Source organism: Nicotiana tabacum, chromosome 3 (genome assembly GCF_000715075.1).
Source record: "Nicotiana tabacum cultivar K326 chromosome 3, ASM71507v2, whole genome shotgun sequence".
NCBI lineage: Eukaryota > Viridiplantae > Streptophyta > Magnoliopsida > Solanales > Solanaceae > Nicotiana > Nicotiana tabacum.
This window is the reverse complement of record NC_134082.1, coordinates 211,312,528-211,331,396: the sequence shown is the minus strand read 5'-3', so window position 1 is coordinate 211,331,396 and position 18,869 is coordinate 211,312,528. Positions and strand designations below refer to the sequence as shown.

The window sequence follows — 18,869 nt, the reverse complement described above, 5'->3', positions numbered from 1 at the left end:
AGAAGATACTTTAATAATATGCCTTCAGACATTTGTTATTGGCATGATTAAGAGGAAGAGGTAGACTATTTTGTTTTCCTGACTCTTTTATTGATTTTAGCTTCATATTACAGCTAGGCTATTAAGAGAAATATGGGGAAAAGAAAGTAAGGTGCGTGAAAAAATTGGGAGAGAGCCGATTTTCTTAATTTTGAGGCTCGCGTGAGGCTCATGTGATGGGAATGTTAAATTTAACTTAAAAAATAGATGTGGACCAAAACTGTTAAGTTTTGTCAAATTTAAAGGGCTAAAACAGGTAAGGGCATATTTAAAGGATCACCGTAAACTTACTTCCAAAAATAAGGGACTATTATTGTCATTTTCTCAAAATTGTGAGGATGTTTCGGGTTTGAGCGCCGTAAAGAATGAGAAATGGCTTGAAAATAAATAAATGCTCTTACCCAGTTTAACTCCCTGGACTTTCTAAAAATGACAATGATAATAACAATACACCTAATAATTTTTTAAAAAAATGATAATTGGCAGAATAGCCTCCTGGCCACTTAAATTTACAATCCAATTGCCAATTTGGTAAACGAACTTATAACTTTCCTATTTGAACACCTCAACAAATTTTCCTATTTGAACACCTCAACTCATACATTTGTGAACTAGAAACTCAAATTCTGGTAGAAAGCTGCAGTGGGAAGTCACTTGAAATAAGTAAAACGCCAACAATGACTGGCACTATCTCATCTTCATAATTCTGTTTTTCTTTTCTTTTAAGAACTGCAGTAAATCCTAGACTCTGTCTGAGCATCCAGTTACTAAAGAGAATTCAGTACAGCTTACAAACAGGACAGCTGGTTTAGAATCAAAAAATTCTTCTTTACTTTTGCAGATAATGTGAAAGCAAAATTGAAACTGAAATTTGTTGATTACTAATAACTCCTAAAATTACATATAAATGGTTTAAAAATTTATCTCGCTGTACAACTCCTAAAATCAGGCCATCATCATGATCAATCACATTGAGCTAACTGTTAACCAGACGCAGAAGCTGAGCTTGATTTGAATCTCATTCATCTTCTCTTCTTCCTTGATTGTCAGGTTCATGGTTCCCTGCCACACTTCCTTCCGGTACACCAACCACGCCATTTTTTGCATTGGATTGCCCATTAGCATCTGAAGGCTGCTTTGAAGCTGGAGTAACATTTTCTCCAACACCAACATCCTTTGCAGGATTACTGGATTGCACCCACATAAGCTGCAGAATTTGGCCTTGCCAGGATTTACCATTCAGAAATGCTCTTTCAGCAGAACGACGTGATCGGAAAGATATTCTAGCAGATGTATTTTGCACCTCTGAGCCATTATTACAATCTTGAGGTTCCAAATCCTCCAGCTCAACAGAAGGAGGATCACCAAAAGTAGAAAAGTGCTCCTTCAGGACGTCAACCTAAAAATAGAAAATTATTTACAATATATAAATGAGAATACAGGAACCAGAGCAAATGAATCTACAAATTAACCTGAACCATTTACTAGACAAAGGGGATAAAACATATCCAATTCCAGAAAAACAAAGATGTGAAAATATGCGAACAAACAGCAGCCCCCTGTGCTCTTGCTTTAGTCATGTGAGTTATGAGTACATTAAAAACAAATTAAAACTATTAATTTATAAAGATTGAAAACCATCAACCTAACACACCTCATTACAAGAAGCACAAGGTTATAGCAGAGATATGCATAGTTTTACACCCTTACACCTTTGCTTTGGAAGAGTCAGCAAAACATATATGTGTGGAAAGAATAAACTCTTGCTGATATTACATATTTCAAGTCTAAAACGTGAAAGAACATGTCAGGGAAAAAGCATAACAGCATAGGGAAAACAAAGAAAGGCATATCCGCATTCTTTTTCTCTTGTGAAAGAATCTCTTACAAATAGCAATTATCTGAAGTGAGTTAGAGAGATTACGTTTGCCAGAGCACTTGGTAGAGGTGGAAGGATCTTGAATGCGGTGGGCCGGTTATCTAGTTTGTATCTATTTGAGATAAAAGGTGCGCCCACCGGTGCCAATGGACGAATTGACTGCTTCAAGTTCGAAGCTTCACGCGGTGCAACAGTCGAAGATGATTTTGAACAAGTGCGTTCGGCATTCTCTGTAGATCTACTATCTGGTGTTGCTTCAGATGGTGGTGATGACACAGTGTTACTAGGTTCTACGGGACTTGAATTTTCCACTTTACCAGAGTTGGAAACTGTTCCTCCTCCCTTTGGTTTGTTCATAGCCTGATCTGGCGCTGCTTCATCTTTCACACCCACAGCCTGCATAACAAAGGACGCAGAAGAAAAGGGGGTTTCAACTGCCAGTTGCTTTTACAATAAAGAAGTTATATTTACAACAACTACTAAGGGAATCCAAAGCAAGTTGGGATCTGACTATATGAATCTTCACGGACTGTGTAGCTCCATTTAACCTAACTCATTTCGGACCAATATTAACCACACAAAAAAAAAAAAAAAAAAAGATCAATGAAGTTGTATCACCATACACTGGGAGGTAAACAAATAAACTACCGCAGATATAAGATCAATTTGATGTTACACAAGCAATTACTTTATTTGGAAGATATAACAGCGAAATTCTGCAGCCAAATTGATCCCCAATTTCCACTTCTCATCTAAATTAACAATGAGGAACCTAATCAGACAACACCAGCAAAAATGCCGGCTGAGAATGTAATGGTACATTTTTAAGTTCACAAGACGAGCATAAAAGTAAAGCAGCCGTAATTGCGAGATTATAAGCTTAAACAATAATTATTATTATTTTGATATTAAGAAGAGGCCATTACTTGCTTCTCAAGTTTATCCAACTTGCGTCGGAACTCATTACGCTTTTGCTCAAGCATCTCCTGCTTCTTGCGCATTTCTTCCTTCAGAAGTTCTAAAGTTTCCAGTTTTCTCTTCAAAGGTGGTGTAGTTTTGAGACCATTCTGAGCCACAGGCTTGGGCAGATCAGAGGTGGCTAACGGAGCAACAGTACCATGTTCAGCAGTTTTTCGGGCTACAGTCTGCAGATTGTCTTTCCTTTTATGAGGAACCAATAGATGGGGTGGAACCGTACTGGGTGTCCCACCGCGGGGAGCTAATGGAAAATTACTAGGACCACTTGCTCCATTATCCATAATGCTATCCCTGTTTGCCCAGAAAAGCTTTATAAAGCGGTTGCCCATCACAGCATCTGGTGCTTTTAAAGCAGCCTCAGCTTCTTCCCTCTTAGAAAATTGAACAAAAGCTCGTTCACCATTCATCGGGATGTAAATGTCGATAACCTCCCCGAATTTTTGAAAGTGTGAAAGAAGAGCTTCTGGTTTGTTGTCTTTCTGCGGAATCCCACTTACAAATAGAGTACGGAGTGCCTTTTGAGATGGTTTTCGCATATTGAGTCCAGAACTACTTTGGGGCTCTGAAGATGATTCCATCATTTGCGGGTCTATGGTATCTACATTTGTTTGCTTACCATGACGGTTTACACCCTGAGTGCTGTTGAATGATTGCAACTTATGTTTAGACCTACTGGTTCTTTCCCACACACTTTGAGATCCTGAAGCTGCTCCAGCATCTCTATCTAGACGCTCAAGTTTAAAGCCATCACAAACCGCAACCTGATCCTGATCAGAGGAGTCTGCATCCAGCATCGGCCCTGTATCATCAATTTTAGACCGATTTACATCCACAAGTGCTGCTGAATTTTCAGGATGATCATTTGACCATAGAGGCTGATCAGGATCATAGAAATCAGCTCCCCCAGCCACAGAACCACCACCAAAAGTATCAGTCAAACCTAATCCATTATCAATCACTGGAGGGTTGATACTTTTGTTATGTAAAGCTTTATTAGCCAATGAGCTTGAGGGGCCTATTGCAGGTAAAGATCCTTGTGCAGTAGCTGGTCCCACCATATGAGCACCGGGAAGTGAAACAGGAAGATTAAACTTAGAAAGGCTCTGCAATTTGGAAAACAAAAAGTCAGAATCAATGTGCCTAAGGACATTGAATTTAATGAACAAGATAAATACAAATATTTGTCAGCTGAGACGCCTACCTGAACATCTTCAACAACGATGCGATTTACTCCATGCTCCAGAGGGCACATATCTCCTCTTAGGCAAAAACCACGCTCCTCAAAGTCTCTACACCTTTGCCTTGGAATGCCCATAGTCATGGCAGGATTCAAGGACGTTCTAAGCGTTCCCTGTAAACCAAGGGTATGAAGTGTATCAAGACCACCATTAGGTATTGCTGGAACTATTCCAAACGCATTCCAAGGCGCACCCTGTCCACTGGAAACATTTTGCGGCCCCCTTCCAGTATAAAGAAGAGGATTAATAGGGCCTTGTGGAACAAATTGAGACGCAATATCAATAGTGCTGAACCTAGATTCACACGGACCCCAAGCACCAGATTCTCTTCCTCGACCCCTACCAGGACCAGCATGACCAGACAGGGACTGATTTAGCCTCATCATCTGATATGAATCTGAAGGTGTCCTGGAAAAAGAACCCATTCCTCGTCTTTTCCCAAACCTAGTATCACTCGAGTGAGAATCTCCTTCCTGGTAAGGATGTCCATTTTCAAACGGCTTGTTCCGTTTCCTGAATGGTCTCCTTAAAGCTGGGTCAAGAGCTTCTGTCTCTGTAGATTGTGAACGTGTATCCTTTCTACGATGTTTATGATTACGATCATCATCATCATCTTCACTAATTTCTTTCTCCTCGGGATCACTATTGCAATCAGAAGTTGAAAATACCAGCTTTGGAGATGAAACTTTAAGCTCCATGAGTCGACAACCTTGCTTGTATAGAAACTTTTACCTCATCTACATGAGATAATCAAACTAGTTCGATTGCCATCATCACCTACAAAGTTACTACTGCCTGAAAAGGGGGGATCAACAAAGGGGAAGGTATAAATAATTGCAGTTCACGCTGAAAATGAGAAGATGTATTTCATAATTCCATGAAGGCACAGAAAATACAAGTAGGACTTTCCTGCATCAGGAACTAGTTGGCTTGAATCACATGAAACCTATAGAAGTTTCTTCCTACTTCATCCAAACAATCTGGAGAAGAGGATAACCCAGAAAAAGAGTAATAAAACATACCCCAAATGACATGACATTGAGCTTCTTCGAGCTGTAGAAGCTACTAATGACACTACCAGATATCATGTGATACCTGATGCATGTGCATAGTTTCAAGAAACTATCACATGACATCCATCTAACAAAGATAACAAAGCAACCAGCTATCATGCTATACCTGATGCACGAGCATAGTTTTAAGAACTATCACGACATCCATCCAAAAAGAAAATGACACAATCAGCTATCACGCGATACCTGGTGCATGTGCATCTATCACGCGATAGTAGTTTCTTGAAGCTACTAATGATAGTTTCAAGAAACTATCACATGACATCCATCTAACAAAGATAACGAAGCAACCAGCTATCATGCTATACCTGATGCACGAGCATAGTTTTAAGAACTATCACGACATCCATCCAAAAAGAAAATGACACAATCAGCTATCACGCGATACCTGGTGCATGTGCATAGTTCCAAAAGACTGTCAAAGGACATCCATGTAACTGAATGCACAGACTTGCAAGTTCGATTCAAAGACTAATGAATGTTTTCTTCCTAGGCAAGAATACCAAGGTGGACATGATATTCATAAACTATGGAAGCTTTCTTTCACCATGAGAACAAAAACATTTAGTCTTCAGTCATTAGCAGTTACCTGAATGTTAAACATATTGAAGTTTTGGCCATTCAAAGACGTTGAATTATATACCCAGATCATGCTCAGAGCACCGTGTCAAAAAGAAAGCGTATCGAGACAAATTTGGCAAGTGTGCCTGACCCACATATCACCCGCTAGACCAAAGCCCTGGGGGCATCCTCAACAATCATATATATCTTCAACATACTTTGCACGTAGAGTTTTTAAAACTGGTGAAACAACATAAATCATTGGATAGAACATGCTAAGATTTTCTCTTTTAATTTTTTTATTACTATATCAGGGAGGCTTGAAGCCAATGCTGTTTATGGGATTTGAACTCTCTTCCCACATGGTGGAAGGTGAGGGTGTTCTGCTAGTTAGCTAACTCAATCCCCAATATGAGCTACAATGGTTACACCCACTACATCGCAGTTTTCTAACTCATTTTGACATGTCTTTATCCAATCCAATAGAATCATTATTTCATGGACCTCCCAATGATTGCACACAGCTCAATCAATTCAATAGTGAGTACAGTAATCATATTATTTTTCATAATGGGACAGGCATATAATTCCAGACCACGACATTAGCAGCCAATAATAAAGTTAAAATGGAATATGTTACCTTCTCAAAAAAAATGACTCAAGTACAAAATACCCTAAATTACGTCCAGCTGTGTATCAAACCAAGCTCTGGCAAAGCCTACAGAACTCTAAGAAAGATAAAGCCGTGTTAATACTTTTGTCATTCAGCACTCGACAATTAAACTAGCTAAACAAACAGAATAGTTCCACCTTGCACCTTTAGCTCATTTACCTGGTGAGTTTGGGATTGAGACATAATAGTTATTGTTGCATTGGATAATACTGGATTCTTTCCTAAAAAATTTCAGCATCCAAATACCACGAGTTGGTGGAAGTAATGTACTGGCAATAAAGTCATTGTATTTTAGGAACCTAGACACATTAACACACGGCACATTCGTGGAATCCTGGGAAGGCGCGTGAAAACTCCTGGCCTAATATGTGCAAACATCAAGCTTGGTGTCGACTAATGATAAACGCAACAAACCAAGCCAATCGAAACAGGCATAAAATGCCAATTAAATCATTTGCAGATGAGCCAAAAAAATATGGTAGTTTTTTTGGTTGGTTGGGGGGGGGGGGGGGGTTAATCCTTTGGCTAAAAACGTAGTGGAAGCAAGCTCTTTAAAATGAACCAGCTCTAATCATTCCAGTCTTAAGTATCAAAATGGTAAAAACGAATAAAGATAAAAATCAATCACTAAATCGAATGCAACACAGTCACTCAATTACGATTACTTATCAAATTATTAAAAGAATATCAAGCTGGATTACAACATCTAAGCTCCAAATATAATAAATTAATGAAGAAAAGAAAAGATAAAAGAACCGAACCTCTAAACATGAGCCTTTTAGGGTTTCGATTAACCGGTCTGAATTTCTAAAAGTTGTATACATCGCCGATGAGATACTTCGTGTGGCTTCAATAATGGCCGCAATATATTTATGTATCTGTTATTATTTCTGTTTTCCTTTTTTAATTATTCTGTCTTCTTCTTCGTTTTCTACAAAGAAAACCTGAGAATGAGGGTTTTGAGGTCACAGTACAACCCCCTATGTTTTCTTCATTTGCAAAATAGTGACAGTAATATATTATGTTTATCTTATTTGGTGAGATTGTGAATTAATCTGATCTTACTTCTTTTTGTGTGTGGGGGAGGGGGGGGGGGATGCCACGTGGCTACATACTTAATAAATTGCTTCAAATATCAACAAAAAAAAAAAAAAAAGGGAAACAGTTTGTTATTACTTTCCCAAAATTGATTAACTCTTGCACCTATTTATTAATTTATTATTAGAATGTTGATATGAATCTTCAAAATAATAGGAATAAGGTGCTAATACCACCAATCTAAAGGCAAAAAAGAATATTTTTGTTTAACAATATATTTTTCTCAATTCTAACTAAACTAACATTTTGGTTAATAAACGTGTGAACAAGTGGGCGTTAGGATATAAGAATTGTAAAATTTTAAAAAAGGTGGGAAAAAAATTCAAGTGAAAATGGTAATTGAAAATTAGAGTTGTATTAGGACATGAATATAATTTTAGGTTAGTTTTGAAGTTTTGCGAATGATTTGAGTGAAAATTTTGAAAAATAATTTTTTGGAGTTTTAAAAATTTTCAAAAAATTCCAAAACTCATCTTCAAGTGAAAATTGAAAATTTTATGGCAAAACACTGATTTCTAAAAAAAGTGAAAAAATTCTTATGTCAATAAAAAAAATTCACTTTTTTGGAAATCAGTATTTGGCCATAAAATTTTCAAATTTCACTTGAAGATGAATTTTGGAATTTTTCGAAAATTTGAAAAACTCCAAAAAACTATTTTTCAAAATTCACTTATATCACTCACAAAACTTCAAAAACAATCCAAAATTATATTCATGTCAAAGCACAACTCTAATTTTCAAATACCATTTTTACTTGAATTTGTTTTTCACTTTTTTAGGAATTTTACCTGTCCAAACGCCCACTAAGTATATTCAGAAATTAGAAGTCCAACTTATTGTAATAATATATTTCAAGCTATTGCCTTGGATATAACCTATGCTACCAACCGTGCTACCAAACAGGTATTAACATAGAATAGATTAGTTTCATTCAAGAATGATGATAACAAAGAATGTAGCATCCCAAAAAGAAAAGACGGCTAATAAATTTCGCATTACTTATCGTTAAATGAAGGAACCCAATTTACAATTAAATGTTTTTTTTTTCTTATTGTCATGGATTTTTAGATGTTAGAAAAGAAAGGTTCAAATTAATGAACTAAGAGGGGGATCGAACTTAAACCTATATCATAAGCTCGTACTACAATTTGAGTTACTGTTCTAAAGAAAGTGCTGGGTGTGTAATTATTGTTATTCGAATTATTAAAAACAAGAAACATGCAGGAACTGAAATAAGAATTAAAAAGAAGAAAAATTGGGTATGATACAAAGTGAAACACAGTTGAGCAGAAGGAAATGAAAGTAATTTTTAGGTCCTGTACAAGAAAAAAGAAAGGAAAAAGCAAAACACATTAACAAATCTGTCTCGCGAGCACAAGAATAAAGTTTCAGCAGTCAGAAGCAGAACGTTAAACCAGTAAAGAATGCCGCTTAAATCCAAGCAAAGTAATTTTTGCAAATTTAGACATTGAACTCAGATTTCTATACAGGAACTTGAACAAGAGGATACATGCTACCGACCAAACCAGCCTCGTGGTGGCTGAACGTCTCCATCATTCATCAACTTGTCCAACACTGTATTCAAATCGACAGCCTGTCCACTCTCAGTCAACCTCCGCACCGTTGCCCTTACTTGGTCTCTTGAAAATCCCATGTTCGTCACTTTGTCAACAACATCATCAATAGGAACCCTATTACCAGTACTGGGAGAACTAGACCCACTACTAACAGCAGAAGCCGTAGGTAGTGCTTGAGGTAATATCCTTGCAGTGGGGAGCTGCTGATAGCCACTTCCACCACTCTGGCCCATTGCAGGTAAGTTAACTTGTGGTGGTTTCATTGAGGAGCCACTGCCATACTGACCTGGGGAACTGCTATAAGGATAAGGTTCTCCATGCACAGAGGATGTTGGATATACACCAGAATATCCGGGACCAGGTCTGCTAGGTGGGGGCTCAAACATATTAGGGGGAGCTGCATATAACTGCTGGGATGGAGGGGCTCCACTTGATGGATGAGGAGGTTGGCGGATGCTTGGTGGTGGATAATTCTGGGATGGTACAAAAGGTGTCTCTTCACGATGATGGCCTACTAGAGGTTGAGGTTGTGAGGGATTAACAGAGGAATGAGGGGGTTGTGGTTGAGCAGGTGGAGGTGGCTGAGAGTACATTGGCGGAGGGGTAGACTGATATTGCTGATGTGGAGGTGGTGGTGGAGTCTGATGCTGCTGTGGTGCAGGCAGTTGGTACTGCTGACTTAAGTTTTCCGGTGCTTGACCAGCCGGGGGATAATAAGCTTCTGACTGAGGATGGGAGGGAATTGGATTCTGAGGAAACTGGTTCTGAAGTTGAACTTGGTATGGCGGATTCTGTTGAGGAGGGGGCGGAGGAGCATTTGGAGGAGGTACGGTAGAAGGTGGTTGTGTAAGAGCAACATGAGGAAATTGCTGGTGGGATTGAAGAGGAGCAGATGCTGTAGGTTGGGATGAATCCTTATGTGTAGTATTGTGGGTTTCTGCTTCCTGCTCAACCTTTGGAGCTTGCGATTTCATGAGCTGCAGCTGAGCATCCATTATTTCCTGTTTATCTCTTATCACCTGAACACCATCTTGCACCTACATGATAATTAATAAAACAAGCAGCTAACAATCCATCTTGATAACACCAAAAAAAAAAAAAAAAAATGAGGGTTGGGGTGGGGGGAGGGGGAAGGGGGGGAGGGGAGAGAGGGAGAAGACATACAAGGCCAGACTTAATTTAAGACATTCCTCCAACCATCATGATAGAACAAAAAGGAAAAGAATACATCACGCCAGATTAAACATAAAAATTCATCCTTTACTGATGGGATATCAAATTTTTCATCATTCTCTGGCGCAAAGCAGATGCAACAACAACATTCCCAGTATAATCCCACATAGCGGGGTCTGGGTCAAGCGCAAAGCAGACAAGATGGAAAAATTATCTCACCAAATAATCACCAATCAGCCTTATGATAATACCGTTCATCACGCCACCAGAATGATATCCTAAATATTATGCGTGCTTTTTCCAAAATTTTGATAAATTAGTTTTTACCAAAGACTTCAAAATGATCATCCCACTACAAGCCAGGGTGAATTGATATCACAAAGGAGAAAGCTAGCAAGGGCACAAATGACTTCCAGAACTGAAATCATCACCTGAAGCAAATAGAGAACGATTCACAACCTCCCAATGCAACTTAATTTGTAGTAATTGATATGCAGTGCTTAATGAGCACTCCCTTTTCCCCGCATGTCATTGAGTTGTACCAAGGTTCTCCAGCATCTAAAAGTTTTAGATTTAAAAACATGTTTTTTTTTAAATAAATAGATCTATATACATGGATCAAGGTGTCCTTGCACTGTCATTAAACAAAGAGACAATTAAACCTCTGAGGAAACAATTCATAGTGTATATACCAGAAGTCAGAAGTATAACTATATTGCAGTACTCAGCATAGGTAAAAATAGATGAGGTAAGAGGAAATAACATAAAGACACGAAGACCGTGGTCTTGAAACAAGGGTAAAAGGGGCACTTCGCTTGCATTTCTCATTCTAAGGACAACTACTGAAAAGTGCTAAAGATACTAGTTAGTCTATTCAACAACGAAAGAAACATAGAAGCAGCATACACATACCCAACTCTAGAGCAGTTTGATATATTTCATTTTGGTGCCAAATCAAGAGCAACTTAATTGAAACAAGATGATAAATCTAAGAACTGCAGATACCTGTCTGAGTATATTTTCCAACTGTCTCAATTTTCCATCAGTGACTCCGTGGTTGTTACCAACAGACAACTTAAGTTCATCAACAGAGTTATCAATCTGGCGACTTCTAGTTTCTAATTGTGATAGCCGAGCACTTACTCCCTCCATTGCATGCAGAAGATTATCGGCATACTTCTTAACTGTGTGATCAATTTCCGATAACAAAGATGAATAAACACTGCTCAAATCTTTCTCCACAATAGCTTTGGCAGCTTCAGTCGAGTCAAGAGAACCATAATTCTGCACAGAAGTAGAAACGTAAATACAAAAGAACCCCATTAACTGAAAAAAATGGTGTAGAATTCACATATGGTGTTGAGCAAGTAAAATAATATTAACTTTGGCAGCTTCAGTCGAGTCAAGAGAACCATAATTCTGCACAGAAGTAGAAACGTAAATACAAAAGAACCCCATTAACTGAAAAATGGTGTAGAATTCACATATGGTGTTGAGCAAGTAAAATAATATTAACTGGATAGCTTGGGCTATCCGTCTAAAAAGTTGGATCAATTTGAACTATTATGACGACCCAAGTCGACTCGTTAGGATATTGAAGATCTAACCCCAGAGAACCCGTGAAAAATGAAAATAGCAATAATCTATCTATCTACACACACACATATATATGTCGCACCTTCTCTTCTCTCCTTCTCACGCTACCCGGCAGTTGCGGATCCACGTTCAAGCTTTGGGTTCCTGTGAACCCATGCTCAGTCCCCAAGTTCTATACTATGTTGTACACGATTCTCATAGATCACATCAATACTATCCTTGGGAACCCAATAAAACAAAGGCATGTGGTGCACTAAACAAAGACGTGTGGTTGGTCAAGGAATTAACAACCTGCATTTGCGTAAAGGGGTTGAAACCTCTTAACATGACTTATTTCTTTACCGTTTTCAAAATACAGCTCTTATAAACTAGTAGAATATTATGCTTGGGCCTTCATATTTTAATAATGTAAAAGTGTTGTAAGGTACCATTAAACTAATAGTGATATAACATTTGTGGTCTTTCTCTAAGATGATCTTTTCTTCTCTTTTATTTTTTTCTTTCTTTTTCACAAGTTCACTTGTCATCTTACCTATGTTACTAATCAGTTATCTATAAATGGTGTTAAGTATTGAAAAATATAAAATCTTTACATGTTTGTCGTAAAACCCATTTTTTTCTGGGAAAAATTGCTATTTTCCGTCTTTCTTCTCTAGTCCAACTTCTGTAGTCGGAAGCAGTGCATCCATCTTCTTAAATTCTTGGATCTACCTCTCTACCAGGGATGGAGCTACGACCACGACCAAGCCCGACAACAGTTGATTAGTGGATTCAACTTGTTTTTCTTCTGTTCCTAGTCTGCTTAGCGATTTCTCTTTGTGGTTCTTGTTCCTCATGTAAAAATTTGTTTCAAAATACTATCTATCGGGTTTGTTGAAAGATAGTCGGTCCTGTGAAGAAATAGGCAAAAGTTTGTGTGGGCTCGACCAATGTACAGAAAAGTGTGTGCTTCGTCGCTTAAAGCGCGAAACGACGCAACGCGACACAGTGTCGCTTCCAGCTCCTTGAGGCGACTCGATCTTCAGAAGCGCATGCTTCACCGGAAAAAGCGATGAAGCAAGGAAGCAGAGAAAGCGATGAAGCGATCACTTTTGTGAAAAAAGCACAGGGGGTTCTTTTTTTAAAAAAAAAAAACATTGGGTCTGAGACAAAACAGACCCTAAATCGACAAAAAACCTCAATCCCCTTCACGAACAGAGGCTCGAACAAAAACAGAGGCTCAAAACAAAAGCTAGGGTTCCATCTTCTTCAGTCGCTCGACCAGTCGACCTCGAAGGCTCGAACACTTCTCCCTTCTTCAGTTCTTCTCGCGACTCGACCCAGGTAATTTCTTCTCCTTTCTTCTTCAGTTCTTCTCGTTTTTTTCTTTTTTCTTTCTTCTCCTTTCTTCTTCAGTTCTTCACGTTATTTTTTCATTCTTCTTCTTCTTCTTCTTTCTTTCTCTCTCTGTTTCTCCAGTCCAGAACAGAGTAAGGAACCATTTTTTCTTTCTTTTTCCTTTTCGTTTGTGTATATTTCAGCATATATATTTAATTATTATATGTATTTCATTTATTATTATATTTCAGCATATAAAATTAAATTATTATTATATTTCAGCATATAAAATTAATTATATATATGTATTATTCTTAGTTTATGTGATTTTTTAAATGTATATTTCAGTTTATATAATTAATTATTATATATATTATATGTATTTTTATGTTTTTGCTTATTGATTAAATGTATATTTCAGTTTATATAAATGTCTCAAAGTTTGAAAGAGAAAGACCCGGCTTGGCGATATGGCTAGAGAGTTAATGAGAAGAATACAAATGTTGTATGCAAGTTTTGCAACAAGATTACAACGGGTGGAATTTATCGCTTTAAATACCATCTAATTGGTGGCGATAGAAACGTCACAAGTTGTCCGAAATGTCCACCGGAGGTGAGGGAAGAAATAAAGAATTTTGTTGAGAAGAAGAAGGAGCAAAAAAATCAAATGGTTCATCAACCAATCTTGATGATGATGATATTGAAGAATTGTCACTTCCAACAAAACGGGGAAGAGATGGGTCAAGCCATGGATCATCGACTAAAGGTCCTATAGATTGCTACTTCTCAAAGAAGCCGGAAGCAAAGGGCGGTGGAAAAGATGTACAAAAAATTTCTAAAGACATTTTGAGGGATCGTGCAGTTAGAGCTTTTGCACGATGGGTCTATGATGCTGGGCTCCCCTTCAATTGTGTCAACTATGACACTTTTGGAGACTTTATTGAGGTCGTTGGTCAATACGGACCTGGAATGAAGCCTCCCACTTACCATGAAATAAGAGGTCCTTATCTAAATAAGGAAGTGGAGGAGACTAGTAAAATTGTTGAGGAGCATAAAGTTGTGTGGAACAAGTACGGCTGCTCCATTATGATGGATAAGTGGACAGCAAGAACGGAAAAATGATTATTAATGTGTTGGTGAATTCTCCCCGGGGAAGTTTGTTTCTTGAGTCCATTGATGCTAGCGACTCATCCACTGACCACATCAAAATGTTCACCTTGTTTCAGAACACCATCGAAAAGATTGGTCCAAGCAAAGTTGTTCAAGTGGTCACTGATAATGCAAGTGAAAATGTGAAAGCGGGTGGCATGATTGAAGGAGCGTACAAGAATATCTATTGGACTCCATGTGCGGCTCATTGTATCAACTTATGTTCGGGGACATTTTCAAGGAAAAACCCTTCTCTACAATTTTTGGTCAGGGCGTTAGGGTACATTCTTATATTTCTCAGCGGCCCTTGTTATTGAATATGATGAGAAGATTCACCATGCAAAAAAATTTGGTGAAACCGGATAAGACAAGGTTCGCCACTGCTTTCTTGACTTTGCATAGTATCCACTTGCAAAAAGACAATTTAAGAAAGATGGTCACTTCAGAGGAATGGAGCAAGAGTAAATTTGCAAAGGAAAGTGCGGGGAAAGAGGTTGCACGCATTATTTCTTATTCTTTTTGGAATAATGTCCTTCATACTCTTAAAATTGGTTGCCCTTTGGTTAAAGTACTCCGTTTGGTGGATGGGGAGAAAAAACCACCAATGAACTACCTCTATGAAGCTATGAATAGGGCCAAGGAGGCTATTCAAGCATCATTCAGTGATGAGCAGAAATATGCAAAGGTCTTTCATATCATTGATGCAAGATGGAATGAGCAACTTCATAGACCTTTGCATGCAGCTGGACTTATTCTGAACCCATCACTCTTTTAAAGAAGTGTGGATAGGATTCCATCAACTTGTTATCAAGTTGACCCCAGATGAAGACTTGCAAGAAAAGATAGTAGATCAGCTTGCTACTTACAAGGCAGCTGAAGGACCTTTTAAGCTCCGACTTGCTATTAAACAAAGAACGACAAAGTCGCCAGGTGACCAAGTGTTTCTATATTTTATAGCTCTAACTTCAATGTATTTTTTATACTTATTAACTCTTGAACATTTTTTTGACTTCTATAGTTGAATGGTGGGACTAATATGGTGTAGAGACTCCGGAGTTACAGGCTTTCGCCATCAAAGTTCTAAGCTTAACTTGTAGCTCATTCGGATGTGAAAGGAACTGGAGTGTTTTTGAACACGTGAGAAATAAAAAGAATTATTTCGTGTTTTGAGATACAGTAAATTATATCTCAATTGTCCAAACTCCTACTAATTAGTTGACACATCTTTTTTGCAGATTCATACAAAGAAGAGGAATCGACTAACATTGAAGCGCCTCCATAATCTAGTGTTCATAAAATACAATAGAGCATTGGGGCGTCGCTACAACCACCGCAATATAATAGATCCAATTCTTTTGGATAATATTGATGAGGCTAATGAGTGGCTAACCGGAGTCCCCGAAAATTGTGAAGATGAAGAAGTATTTGAAGGCGACTCCGATTTCACTTGGGGTGATGTTGCGGTTGGTAGTGGAGTTGGGGAGAATCCTTATGATTTAAGGAGATATACTCCAAGTTCAAGCTCTATTAGGAAGGGAAAAAGTGTGGCTACTACAAGTCGATCCCTATCCCTAATTGATGAAGATGAAAGTGATCATGAAGAGGAGGGGGAAGAAGAAGATGACGAGCAATATGAAGATAATAGAGGAATTCAAGATTTTGACAATCTTGAAGAAGAAGAAGAAGAGTAGAAGAATAAGATGTTGATTATAGTAATTTAGTAGCTTTGATTTTGCTTGTCCTATGGTTTGTGGATGATTTGGTGGTACCTAGTACCTACTTTTAAGTATTTAAATTGAAGTTTTTGATTATTTATAATTTTACATTATGCTTTTTAAGAATTGCGCTTCACTTTAATAAAGCGTGCGCTTCGCTTTTGAAGCGAGGCGAGCCCTTGTCGCTTTTTTGCGCTTCGCGTTCTCAAAAACACTGGGCTCGACAATGGCACATTGATTGACTCAACTTGTCTAAACCCATCCAAATTTGACCCAAGCTGCCGATTTGACCCCCTGCTCAAAAGTCCCATGGTAACTAGTTACGCACATGCAAATAGCATGTAAGGAGAAGCCCCAAGCATTAACTTCTCTTACCAAAAATACTAATTGAGAATCTACATCTTGGCAATAGACAAATTAAAAGTCAGAAACACTGACTAGCCTGCTCTGTGTCGTGGGAATCCAGATAGGAGGAGCACAGTGGGCACATGCTAAGAGAAGCCACAAAAATGAACTTTTCTCGCTAGTATTGTATAATTAGAGATACATAAAACATCAAAAGAGATTCTAGAGAGAAAAAGGATCAACAGGCCAGATTTCTTTCATGAGGAAAAAACAGGGCTACTAAAAGCGTTGGTGTTATATGCTGAGTAACTTAGTTGATTCTTCTTCAACTAAATTAGAACTTCTTTAATCGTAGTAGAGTGTAGAAATTGATGCACAACAGGGCACTTGCCATAATAGGCCAGCTTAGGAATGCAATAATCCCTCCCTTCCCCCTCCCCTTACCCTGCAATTCACTTATCCTTCTTGGTTAGATACTGAATATGCCTAATAAGTTTCCTTGTTTGCAACAACTCTTAATACAAATTACCTTGCATTACTTTAGCTTTATACGTCATAATGCAAGATATAACGACACATAAATCCTTCCACACATTTGAGCTGATCAATTCTATAGCAGCAGAGACCATTTTGAACTATAATAGCAAATTCACCTATATATGTAACCATGGCTCGGACTTCTATATGTGTCCACTAAATTAGTATTTCAAACACATTAAATCAAATGAATTGTGGTAGAATCCCAAACTCGAACCCATAAAGTTCAAATTCTGAATCTGAATACACACACTAACTAACTAACTAATTAGCCCACATAAACAAACCGTTGTTGCAATAGTCTGTACCCAGTAAGTCAAATCTTAGATCCGCCTCAGAATTTATAACAAATAAATGTATGCATGCAAAATTGCAAATAGATATAGAGAAGGCATTAGGGATTACTCTGATGCTACTCTCAGTATTGTTTTTGGAATCAGCAGAATTCCAAGCCCTAGCTGCAGCCCCAACATTACTAGAATCAACGTTAGACTTGGGCGATGACGATCCAATTGGGCGAATTGGATGAAATTCGTAACTGGGAACAATATCTTCTTTCTTCGGATCGCCGCTAATGTGATGGTCCACTTGAGGATTAACAAGATCGATGAAGTCATTATTGTTGTTCTGTGAATTGGATAGATCCATGATCTGTTTATCCATGTACTGCGATGTATTCATCTGATGTGTTTATATCATGTAAAAATATAAAGTGTTCGCAAATTTGTGGACGATTAGTAGTTGATCGAATTTATACTTGTAGATATGGAATTGAAGTGAAAGCTTTGGTTTGCTTTGTTTACCTATTTGGGTTTCTTACGAAGTTGCCTCTGAGAAATGAATTGAAGATGACAAAGTCGCTGTCGCTTCTCGGTGGACGTTTTGAATCCGGTTCCTAATTGTGGGCTCTATATGGGCTTAATCTGAAACGTCGATTTACTTGGGCCTAATCTGAAGTGACATTGTATGGGAAACTACCACCTATGTCCATTTATAAGTAGCTCATTATAAAAATTGGCCAAATCATAAAATATTACTAATATTAGCCAATTAGCTATTTATAACAAAAAAAGATCAAGTTTTTACTTTTTTTTTGTGGGTGTTATTATAATAGATTGGGTACATTTTAAGGAGCTTGAATCTCGGTTTTGGAATAATTTGGTGAAGTTTTGAGGTGGTTTGAATTGAAAATTCGAAGTAAAAACTGAACATGAAAAAAATGATATGTGTATCATTAGTGTATCATAGTTGTATCAATTGTGTATCACATGTATATCCATGTATATCTATATGTGAAATACATGCGTGATACATGTTTGATACAGGTGTCGCAGAAGAATTTTTTGAACTCAATTTAGTTACAAATTTTGATACAAAATCCGTCCAAATCACCTACAATCTTCATCAAATTTTGTATATTGACTTATCTATATGTTTTCAATGAATTTCAACTATACCCATTGAAAAAGTTCATTTTTTGCTTAGATTTTTTTAATATTGTATCTTTTTTTTGTATTTCATCACCTTATTTGCTACTTAATCCATGAAATTCTTTTCTGACTTGCATCTAATGTTGCTAATCACGCTTAAAAATGTGGAAGGAGATTTTTGCATATGATTCTTTGAGAGAACGAACCTTATTTATTTGGTTTTTCAATTTTTATATGTGTTTGGCTAGTTTTGATAAGTCTATGATTAATGGCTAAAAGTTGGTAAGTTGAAACTTATTTGGGACATTTGTGTAAGTTTCTCATATTGTATAGCCATTCTCAAAATGATATATATATATATATATATATATATATATATATATATATATATAATACAAAATTTGTACACTTTTTTGGATATCCAATGTAAATAGTTTCTGGCACGGGCTAAAAGTGATAAAACCCCAAACTAGAATGAAACTGGGCTTGCC

The 18,869-nt window shown here is 37.5% G+C and overlaps 2 protein-coding genes across 3 annotated transcripts; both read right to left on the bottom strand.

Annotated features, from left to right (window-relative positions):
* Window positions 1-846: 846 nt before the first annotated feature.
* LOC107828537 (zinc finger CCCH domain-containing protein 41) lies at window positions 847-7,480 on the bottom strand. 2 transcript variants are annotated; one of them, XM_075250541.1, is made up of 6 exons: window positions 7,203-7,426; window positions 6,409-6,496; window positions 4,098-4,929; window positions 2,845-3,999; window positions 1,964-2,314; window positions 847-1,438 (listed from the first exon to the last, which is right to left on the bottom strand). In XM_075250541.1, exons 3-6 carry the CDS (start codon window positions 4,830-4,832, stop codon window positions 1,058-1,060), a joined length of 2,622 nt encoding a protein of 873 aa, XP_075106642.1. In that variant the 5' UTR covers window positions 4,833-4,929; window positions 6,409-6,496; window positions 7,203-7,426; the 3' UTR covers window positions 847-1,057. The 2 variants fall into 2 exon arrangements, with proteins under 2 accessions (XP_075106642.1, XP_075106641.1); XM_075250540.1 differs by lacking the exon at window positions 6,409-6,496 and having other exon boundaries at window positions 7,203-7,480.
* Window positions 7,481-8,821: 1,341 nt separating this feature from the next.
* On the bottom strand, window positions 8,822-17,810 carry LOC107785335 (uncharacterized). Its single transcript, XM_075250539.1, has 3 exons — window positions 17,354-17,810; window positions 11,295-11,573; window positions 8,822-10,153 (listed from the first exon to the last, which is right to left on the bottom strand). Exons 1-3 carry the CDS (start codon window positions 17,627-17,629, stop codon window positions 9,053-9,055), a joined length of 1,656 nt encoding a protein of 551 aa, XP_075106640.1. The 5' UTR covers window positions 17,630-17,810; the 3' UTR covers window positions 8,822-9,052.
* Between the last annotated feature and the right edge of the window lie 1,059 nt (window positions 17,811-18,869).

Bases quoted from the DNA above. Each gene is read 5' to 3' on its own strand.
- LOC107785335 (XM_075250539.1), bottom strand. From the start codon at position 17,629: ATGAATACATCGCAGTACATGGATAAACAGATCATGGATCTATCCAAT. The intron at 11,574-17,353 runs GTAATCCCTAAT...ACTTCTGTGCAG, and splicing joins ATACTGAGAGTAGCATCAGA to AATTATGGTTCTCTTGACTC. The intron at 10,154-11,294 runs GTATCTGCAGTT...ATTATCATGTAG, and splicing joins TGGAAAATATACTCAGACAG to GTGCAAGATGGTGTTCAGGT.
- LOC107828537 (XM_075250540.1), bottom strand. From the start codon at position 4,832: ATGGAGCTTAAAGTTTCATCTCCAAAGCTGGTATTTTCAACTTCTGAT. The intron at 4,000-4,097 runs GTAGGCGTCTCA...TCCAAATTGCAG, and splicing joins TCGTTGTTGAAGATGTTCAG to AGCCTTTCTAAGTTTAATCT. The intron at 1,439-1,963 runs GTAATCTCTCTA...TTCTATTTTTAG, and splicing joins TACCAAGTGCTCTGGCAAAC to GTTGACGTCCTGAAGGAGCA.